Genomic DNA, 9881 nt, shown 5'->3' with positions numbered 1-9881 from the left:
CCTTCTGTATGGTGTGCAGGGAGGCTGAAGCTGGTCTACAAGAACCAGGTGTGGATCATCCCTGCTGCTTCCTTTTCTTTACACACAGCTGTGTGTGTGTGTGTGTGTGTGTGTGTGTGTGTGTGTGTGTGTGTGTATACGTGTGTACTTATGTGTGTCTCAACATACAGCTGTTTGTGCATCCACGCATGCGTGTTCCTTAACATACAGCTTCGTGTGTGTGTGTGTGAATGCACACATGCGTTTCTTTACAGCTCTGTGTGCACATATGCTTTCCTTAACATACAGGTGTATGTTTCTTTACACACAGCTGTGTCTGTGTGTACTTGTGTGTGTATATGTTCCTTAACATACAGCTTTGTGTGTATGCATCTGTGCATGAATGTGCATTCCTTAACATATAGCTGTGTGTGTGTGCGCGCGTGCACGTGTTCCTCTGCAGCTGTGTGCACATTTTCCTTAACATACAGGTGTGTGTGTGTTTCTTAACACAGCTCTTTGTGTGCGCAGATTTGTTTCTTACTCTGTGCATGTGTTCTCCTTACACAGCTTGGGGGGGGGGGGGTTGCACTTTGGGATTCAGCTCTTCTCCATTGTCCCCCTGCTTGTATTGATCATTTTAGGTCACTACCTGGGACACACAAAAATCCAGCGTCTAACATGAGCTACCGTCACTGGCTAAAAGCAGGCGATCTGTTTACTTCGGGGCTGACAGTGCGAGGGTTTGACTTGCACCAAAAGGTGGGGGGGTCTTCATTGCTTAATGGGGGAGGGAAGGGGACGAGAGACAATCGCTTGCACATGTAGCTGGCAGGGCAATAGCCGCGAATCAGTCCGGACTGTCCCGGGACAAGGCGATCATTTGGGCACTTCCCAGGCGCAGCGGGGGTACGAGGGGCTTGTAGCTCTGCAGGGTCCCGGGAGGGCGGGGAAGGGCTCGGTGGCCTGCAGGTTGCAGTGCGCAGGGACTGGCGCAGCCCGACACCCGCGGAAAGCCCCTGCGGGCGGGGCGGGGCCGCACGTCACCGCGGCGTTTCGGTCCCGCTAGGCGCCGCAAGCGGCTCCACTTCCTGCAACCCCCGCCCCAGCCGCCAGGGGGCCGCGCCCCCCCACCCGCCCACGCAGGCGCCGTGGGGCCGCCCGCTGGGGCGGTACCACTGGTGGGTGTGTTGGGGGGGGCAGCCCTCTCCCCTCGGGGTATGAAAGCGGCTGCGGCCGGGCCCCCCTCCCCGAGAGCCGCTTCCCCGCGCTCCGCTCTCAGCCGCGTCCTAGCTCGGGCCCGCGGCGGCTGCCACAGGAGGCGCTGCCCTCACCATGGTGAGCGGGGCGGGGGGAGGGGAGGGGAGGGGGGCGCTGATTGGCCCCTGCCCGGGGTCCCCCGCGCCTTGTGCTCGGACAATGGGCGCTCGGGCGTCGTCCCGGCCCTAAAGGCAGAGGGGCAGCCTGTCGGCCGACGTTACATCCATGGCGCGAAGCCCCGGGCACTGGTGACCCGTGCCATAAAAGTTTCCGTGTCTGCCCACCCCTGCCAAGGAGTCTGGCCCAGTTCACGTGGGAGTGAGGGGGTGGGCGCCTCCACCTGCCCGCCTGGTGGGAACGTGGTTGCCCTGTCGACTTGTATGTAACATAGAGCAGGGGCCACAGGAGGGCTAGGCCCATCCTCGTGCTGTGCCCTGGTAAGCTGCGAGACAAACCTTTCCACTGGCCACGCAGCCCGGGTCACTCTGTGCACTGGTCGCTGGGGAACCACGCGAGAAATGACTCGGCTCTGGTGGCCAGTCGAAACTTTATCGGGACCATCCCACGTGACCCATGCAATTCGTGACTCGGCGTCGGGGGCCAGTCGAAACGTCACTGCACGATGCTTCGGTGACCGGTGCGATTCATTTAGATGGGTGACATGTGTCAAGTCATCCATCGCACGAGTTGCTGGCGAATGTTGCAATAAAGTTTAGAAGGGCCACGCGGGCGCAGGAATTCATGGTGTGCGTCACCAGTGACCGGTGCAGCTAATCACCTCGCACAGGTCTGGTGAAAATGTATTACATGATTCAAGTGATCTGTGCGACTAATTCAGCAAAGTACTTAATCATGCAGGTTGCTGGTGAGTAGCACAGTACAATTTTGACTGGCTGCATGTGCCAAGGAAATCTCACAGGATAAAAAGGGCTACCTAGCTATAAAAAGAGCCAACAAACTCTAAAAGTTAGTGCTGGAAAATGTTTAACAGCTCTGTAGCTGGTTTCTCTTGAGCCTGTCTGATCTTTTACATGATACACTAACGTTTTTGCAGCCCCTGCTCAGATTGAAAGAAGCCTACTGCAAAGTTTAAAAATGATGCCCTGCAAAATCTGCTCGCTCCCTCTCTCTCTCTCTCTCTCTCTCTCTAGACAAATAGTGTTCTGGAGCGTTTGCCAACCAGCTGCTTCTCTTTGACTAGTTCACAGGGATCAAAAATGTAGCTGAAACCAGACTAAAATGTTTTGCCGTCCTGTTGTTTCTAAAAATAGGCAGCAAAAGCCTTGCACCCACGCATGCCTTGCAGTTTAATTCTTGCGAGCCAGCACTAATGTAACCGATTAGACAACCTTCACTGCTCAGGCTGGTAGAGGAGCAGCACACAGCACGCAGGAAGAACTGAATTGCTTTAAGACTTAGTTGAAGTATTGGGACTTACTGTTTTGTTTGCTGTGGACTCCAGCAGTGAGCTCAAGTGCTTTCCAGACGTTCAAGAAGGGATGGATCCCTGTCTCAGATGAAGAAGTAGGCTGATTAAGGGGAGGGAAGTAATAAATAAGGATGTTTTTAGTTTTTCTGAGTCCTGGGGCTGAAATGACTCTAAAGGGACTTGAATGCTGGATGAATAAGGGGCCTGGCAGAAGAACTGAGATGCCAGGCTCTCTGATGAAGGAGAGTAGCATGCAGCCACTGAGGGGAGAAGGCTGTAGGGTGGGAGGGTGAAGGTTGGCTGTGTCAGTCTCTCATCTAGATTGGATCTTTCCTGAAAACCATTCAGATGGTGATCTTCCATTGTGAGCATGCTACGCTCGGTGCTAAGAATTATACATACAAGCTGCCAGTACAAACACCTGCTAAGCTTTTCCTACCTGAAAAGTTCAGTTCAGTTGTGGCAGTGGCCAGCTGCAGAAGACTTGTGTGCTAGTAGCACCTGGCAGTGTGCCAATGAGACCAATCCGGGGTCACTCCAGTAGCCATTCTCAAGCAGCTTGGAGACCAAGGTCTTGTGAGTGACTGCAGGGGACTGGATTTCTGGGTTTCAAGAGTGTAAGCAGTGTTTAACCCACCATGTTAAACTGGGTTTAGAGGAAGACAGTTCTTACTTCAAAATGCTTACAAGCAAAGAGGAGGAGGAAAGATGGGGAGATGTGATCACATCTCACATGCATAATGGAGGTGCTTCTTCCCCAGTCCTATTGTTCGCTTTTACAGACTAGATGTCCTTAGTGGGAGAAGGCTTTTGATCACTTTCCATCAATAGTGCAGACCACTCACTTTCCTAAGATTCAACACTTTTACTGGCTAATACGAGCAACTAGTTGTAGATATAAATATGTTGTATTCTGGTAAGCCAAGCTATTGCTCCAGCTGCACACAGATTTTTGCCAGGGAAATTGGCTACCTTGCTAACTGGAGAAGGAAGCTGAAAAGCAATTCTTTTAATTTTCAGAAGTCCCTGCCCCTGCTCTGCAACTGAAAATGTGCATCTTCAGGTCATGGGCTTTTAAAAAAAAATTTCTTCATTCAAATCTCAGCTTCTGCTTAGCCATTTAGGAGGTCACCCTCCATCGTAAGTATACTGATAAGGAAACTAGTGTGATAACATGATGCTGAAATACCCTGGTACCACAGCAGTTCCTGGATTGATCCTTGCCCAAATGACATCTTAGGATTTCTAGTTCCCCCGACCTGTGTTACAATTATATTTGAAAGACCATCATCTGCCTTGAGTGACCCCACTCCATTGTGTATTTGGCTCTCAGAGCAAAGCACTGACAGATATGCTGCTGCCTTCTAAGGTCCTTCCTGTAGCCCCTGCTGCTGTATACTCTAAGCAACTTTATTAGTTTGAGAGGGGAAAAGGAAACCTCAAATGTCAGTCCTAGACCTGTACATGTCTGACAAAAATACACTGCAAGAAATTATTCCTGGTAGACTTCTCACCTCCAAGGCATTTTGAAGGTGCCTGTCATTACAGGGTAGGCCAGTGGGAGCCAACCTCTTTGGTAGGTGTACCACAAATGAAGCCCTATACCATCCTCATGCCACTTCAGTCCCCTAACCTATCTGCTACTCTGTTTTATGCTCCCTGCCGTATCTGCCACTGTGTTGCCTGCACCTCGCATGCTATACTGGGAGGCTGCCCGTGTCATTTGTGAAAGTTAGCCAGCCCTAATGTAAGTCATAAGATAGGCCAAGAGCAATAAAAGTTAAAATCTGCAAGTCTCTAGTTTTGTGGAAAGCACCAGAGTACGTCAGAACATTTGGAATCTGGTCAAGAGCATCCTGGGATGGATGGGTGGAATAAATACAATGGTAGATAAGATTGATGTAGTACGTTACAACCAAAATGTGGTACATACCTGGGAAGCCAGGTGGGAATGGTGTAAGGTAATTAATTGGCAAATTGCAAGGTGCACGGCACCAAATGTGATCATTCGTGTGTAGGCAGTGATGCAGGCTTGATGTAAGTGCTTCTAATGCATAAAAAGAGTAAAAGAAATTCACTTTGAAGCAAATTAGTTTGTAGCCTCTGCAGCTTGATTTTTAACAGAGTTTGCCCAACATCAGCAGTTGCACAACAGCACAAGATTTTCGGTTCTCTTTGGGTTATTTTTAAGTTTCCATAGGCTGGCGTAGTCTTTATAAAAGCTTAACTTCGGGAACTTTATAGCCTCTGTTTTCAAATGTACCAAATTGAGTTTGACCCCTAACTGGTACGTGGGGCAAGGAGAGGAGAGACTGAGCCTCCAGAACTGTGGAGCTTGCGGTGATGTTATTCTCCCTGGCATTTAAGGAGTTTAGTTATGGGCACTTAGGGAAAAGGCACAATCCACAGAACAATAAGCAAAGGAGGTTGACTTGCACCTTTTAAGTTTTTGAGTTGTCTACTTGGTTGAGATGGAGTACTTTTGACTCGCTGTGGGGCCCAGCAGAAACGCTTTGAGGGACAAGTTTCTGTTAATTGTTCAGAGCATTGTAAGCTGAATAAAGCAGCTGAGGTCTAATAATGGTGGCATAGATGTATGACATAATAGTGTCATTTAAAGTCATCACTGGACCACTTCTGCCTTTCTAAGTAGCCCTCCCCTCCTCCCCCTGGTTTCCAATAAGGACCAGGACAGTGCTGTATTGTTCACAGTCAGAAAGACGGTATTTTTTTGGATGTCTAAAATATACATTTTTTTTGTTTTAATTTCAGAACAAAGGCTTCACAAAGAAGAGTCACACATTCCTGCCTAAAATATTTAGGAAAATGTCTACTCAATCATCAAAAGAGAGGCCTGAAAACTTGCAGTTTCCATTCCTTGATGATGATGATACTGTTTCTACAATCAAGGAATCTAAAACCTTTATCATCCTAAGAGGTCTACCAGGCAGTGGGAAATCCACTCTTGCCCACGCCATTCAAGACAGATATAAGGATGCCTGCCGGATCATTTCTGTTGATAGCTATAAGATTGTACCTGCAGTAAGAAGCACCATTCCTGAAGATTATTCAAAGATGGATGAGGATGTAGTTGACTGTTGCAAGCGAGACATCAGTGTTGTTGTTGTGGATGACACTCATCATGAAAGGGAGCGGCTGGATCAACTCTTTGATATTGCTGACAAGTACCGGTACAAAGTCATCTTTGCTGAACCCAAAACACAGTGGAAAATGGATTGCTTGCAGCTGAAGGAAAAGAATCAATGGAAACTGTCTGTGGAAGACCTGAAAAAGATGAAGCCAAACTTGGAGAAAGAATTCCTACCCATGTATTTTGGTTGGTTTTTGAACAGAAAAACTTCTGAGAACTTGAGGAAGATTGGGCAGGCTTTTCTCGATGAGCTTGGAAGCTCCAAGGCATTCAAAAAGGAGTCTAAACACTGTATGTTTAAGTATCTTAAAGCTCTTACTTTAACAAGGAAAAAAATCACCACTTAAAAAAACCCAAAACAAAACACAGGGAATAAGCAAACTTACCCACTCTGCTTTCAAAAGAATACCTCCAGTTCAGTTTGAAATTTGAAATGCAACCTTTCTTGATAAGGATACTGGGCAACATAATGTCTAGAAGCCAAAGTAATGTTATATGAGTTATAAGGAAGCAAACCCCAGATTTTTTTTTAATGGAAAGTTCTGGACAGTGTGCCCCAAGGAGCCCAGTTCCAGGTGCTGGCAGTGGGACGTAGGGTCTTTTGGCTACAGCTCTCAGGTTGGAATCTAGCTAAGAAAGGAAGTAGCAAAGTAATTCCCAGTTGTTTCCTCTGATGGCCCAAGTAAAACAGCAAAGCAGCCAAGGACCAAAAAGATCAAATTATTTTCCTGCTCCTAAAGCATCCCCCACAGGGTCAAGGTCAGGGAAGATGGCTGGGTGGTCTAAAGAAGTGGCCTTGCTGCTCTGTGCTAGCCATGTGGCCCAGTTCAATATCTTCTCCTGCCCAGCTATCTTTAGCACTAAACAGCATTAAATGCTAAAGAAACTTAAACCAGTGCTTGTAGGAATGAAGAGGCATAATGGGGCCACCCTGATTTCTCAGTAGTAATTCTGCTCATCTATATTTACAGTTGCTCCTGCCATTGAAGATCCCAAACTTAAAATAGACCTAACCAGCTACTTCGTGAAAAGGCCACCGAGTGTCTTGCACTGTACTACAAAGTACACCGACTTCGGGAAGGCTCCAGGAGCTGAAGAATACGCACAACAAGAAGTTAGTGTCTGGTTGAGTTTTACTCCCTTCCCCTTGCCCCCAGCACCATGTTCAAGTGGGCTGGTTACCTTGGTTCAGGCCAGAAGAGGACAAGCAGCTTGCTGTAGCAACAGTGTACATTTCTATCACAAGAACACTTACCTGGCTTTGAGCTGTAGAGAGGCAGGCAGGGTGGTGGTGTTCATTGGGATTGAAAAAAATGATGGTGTGGAGATGTCTGATGTTTTCAGCTTGCCTCCAATCTAGCTAGAGGTTCTCATGGCTTTCTCGGATGTAGGAGGGTTGGTTTTAATAGATCCTGAGTTACTTAAGGAATTTGCACCTTTCAGTAGTTGATTAGCCTGAGGGTCCAGTTAAATGCAGGAATTAAGATGACTGAAAGGGGGTGGGGGGAGAGAGAAATTACATGTAGCCAGGATGTTTCTGGAGAATGGAAAGATCCGAGTATATATTAAGCTCTTTGTAGGCATTGCTATGTAAGTGAAATATGCAAATTCTTTCCTGGAGATTAAAACCGGAAAGAAATAGAGAGCTAGAAGATCAAGATGTCTGTGGTTTGCATAGACCTGGCAAACTGAATGTCTGTTTTTACAGGCAGTCAAAATTTTGTTCTAGATTCAAGTCTCTTCTTTGCTTTCTTTCTCTCTGCAGGCTGTGAAGGCGGCCTACGGAAAAGCCTTTACCCTGACTATCTCTGCACTGTTCATCACGACAAAAACTGCTGGTGCTCGTGTGGATCTGACTGATCAAGACCTGCTGCTGTGGCCAAATGATGTTGACAAGATACAACCCACGGACAACCTGCCCAAAGGCAGCCGAGCTCATGTTACCCTTGGATGTGCCAGTGGCATAGAAGCAGTTCAGACTGGCATTGACCTCCTGGAATTCGTCAAGCTGGAAAAGGCAGGGAACAAAGGTGATGAAGTTGGGGAAATTGGAGGAGGGAAACTGCAGTACTTTGGCAATGGCATGTGGATGCTCCTGCTTTCTAAAAAGATTGAAGTGAAAGCCGTATTCACAGGTTACTATGGCAAAGGAAAGCTAGTGCCTACTCAAAGCAGTAACAAACGAGGCTCTGCCTTTAATTCCTGCACTATTATCTAAATGCTCTAGTAGTGCAGTTGCCTTTTTTTAAAGACAAAGTAACTTGTGTAACATTTATGAAATTGTAGAGAAATAATTCTACCTGTACTAAAGTAAGCCCTTCTGCAAATTTGAGTGATGTCTCTCCATTGAGACACAATTTATTGGCCCTCAGGAAGGAAATTAATGACCTGATTGACTGTAAAGAAAAATTAAGCACCTAAAAACCTATTTCTGATCCTTTTCCAGTAGACCAAATATGATTCGGTAACTGAAGAGCTGAAAGACTTTTTTAATGTACATTTTTTTGTAGAGGTACAGCTTTTCTTTTCTCAGAGGATTATTTTTTATGGTCCATTTTGTAATTTCCCTAAGAACCACAATCCTTAGATCATTATATGAAAGTATTTTGACAGTGGTGGACCAAAGCTTAGAGCTACTTTTAATACTCTGAAGCCAAGCAAGTTGAACCTGGGACAGACCCTTCCATAGGCTGCTGGAACATTGTGTCCTGGGTAGCAGACAACTAGGTTAAAACCACTAAAACCCAGCAATGGGTAGCAAGGATAGGAGTAGAGTTCTTGATGGTTTTGGTCAACAAGGATAAGGAAGAGAGACTGGGGAGTTCAAGAGCCTTCATTATGGAAGGTCAAACTATTGCATCCACATGGCTTGCCACATGTGGCCTCCCCACCTTCAAACTGCTAATAGGAAAAAGAGTCCATGCATATGTTCATTGGCAGGAGAAGGACCCATATATCCAGCCTAAGCTAAGAGTACATTAAAGGCAAGTGGCATGTGTAAAATCACATAAGAGGGAATTTAAGCTAAGCATTAGGAGAAGCTTCCAAGTCATTAAATCTTTTCAGTCTTGCTGTGATATGGCACCTGCCACTTTCACACCAGACATCCAAGAGTGGACTGGACAAAGCACTACTTGTCCAGTGTACATAAACTGTAGGGAACAATCCTGCCCTGGGAGGGGGATGGAATAAACTAATAGGTCTCTTCCATCTCTAACTCATGATCTTATAGAAACTAAGTCACACCTGAAGTATTTTATTGTACTTCATGCAAGACTGATTTTCCTACTTTTGGATTCAAAATCTAATTCTCTTGAATGTTAAGGTTAGGTGGCAGTACATGAAGCTAACATGTCATAGCTTAGGAGGTAAATGGTGGCACTGTAACTTTGCATAACTTTGCCTGTGTTCACACTAAACATTTTTCAAACTGGCTGTTTAAATGTTTTCAGTTATTAAACTTGTCTGACAGTTAAAGCTTGTTTCTGCTTATGTGAAAAGTCAAACAGCTTGCCTATCATGCAATGGATACTTACTGTCATTGGCCTACTGTAACACTAGGCCAAACTAATAGATTCAGGTCAGAACAGCAGCTTATGCTCATGTCCCATGAACTGTAAAGCGTCTTGAAATAAACCCCATATTAATTTATATATGTTTACTGTGTTTTTGACACGTACTTCCAGGGTTGGAAACAGTACAGGAGCTGTTGCCCCATGGCCCCTGCCCTCTCAATGGATAGTGGCTGTGCATGCATGCAGTGCTGCTCCCCAGACACTGCTCCATACATAGGGAAATATCCTTTGCTTCCCCTCTCAGACTGTCTAAATTAAAACCAAGGGAAGCTTCAGGGCAGTGTCTCGGATGCTGTGATTTGGTGAGTTTACTGGCAAACCACCACAAGCCTTTCAGCTGGCCTGCTGCTTCCAATAAGAGAACAGGTGACTAGCAATTCCTTACTGAGCTTCAGAGGGGCACACAGGTAGTCTTCCCTCAACTGGAGCAGAAAACCAAGCTGCCCATCTCTCCCAGGACCCAACTCAAGAGCTGAGTAGATTCTAC

At 46.5% G+C, this 9881-nt stretch overlaps 1 protein-coding gene across 2 annotated transcripts; it reads left to right on the top strand.

Moving 5' to 3' along the window:
* The first annotated feature begins 26 nt into the window (after window positions 1–26).
* CNP (2',3'-cyclic nucleotide 3' phosphodiesterase) lies at window positions 27–9470 on the top strand. 2 transcript variants are annotated; one of them, XM_014604720.3, is made up of 4 exons: window positions 27–48; window positions 5441–6110; window positions 6791–6933; window positions 7585–9470. In XM_014604720.3, exons 2-4 carry the CDS (start codon window positions 5495–5497, stop codon window positions 8035–8037), a joined length of 1212 nt encoding a protein of 403 aa, XP_014460206.1. In that variant the 5' UTR covers window positions 27–48; window positions 5441–5494; the 3' UTR covers window positions 8038–9470. The 2 variants fall into 2 exon arrangements, with proteins under 2 accessions (XP_014460206.1, XP_006264611.1); XM_006264549.4 differs by lacking the exon at window positions 27–48 and adding an exon at window positions 1144–1317.
* The last annotated feature ends 411 nt before the right edge of the window (window positions 9471–9881 follow it).

Source organism: Alligator mississippiensis, chromosome 4 (assembly GCF_030867095.1).
Source record: "Alligator mississippiensis isolate rAllMis1 chromosome 4, rAllMis1, whole genome shotgun sequence".
Lineage (NCBI taxonomy): Eukaryota > Metazoa > Chordata > Crocodylia > Alligatoridae > Alligator > Alligator mississippiensis.
This window is presented reverse-complemented; position numbering and strand designations above follow the sequence as displayed.

Coding starts and splice junctions, on each gene's coding strand:
- CNP (XM_006264549.4), top strand. Junction 6,111..6,790: donor CAAAAAGGAGTCTAAACACT/GTATGTTTAAGT, acceptor CTATATTTACAG/TTGCTCCTGCCATTGAAGAT. Junction 6,934..7,584: donor AAGAATACGCACAACAAGAA/GTTAGTGTCTGG, acceptor TTCTCTCTGCAG/GCTGTGAAGGCGGCCTACGG.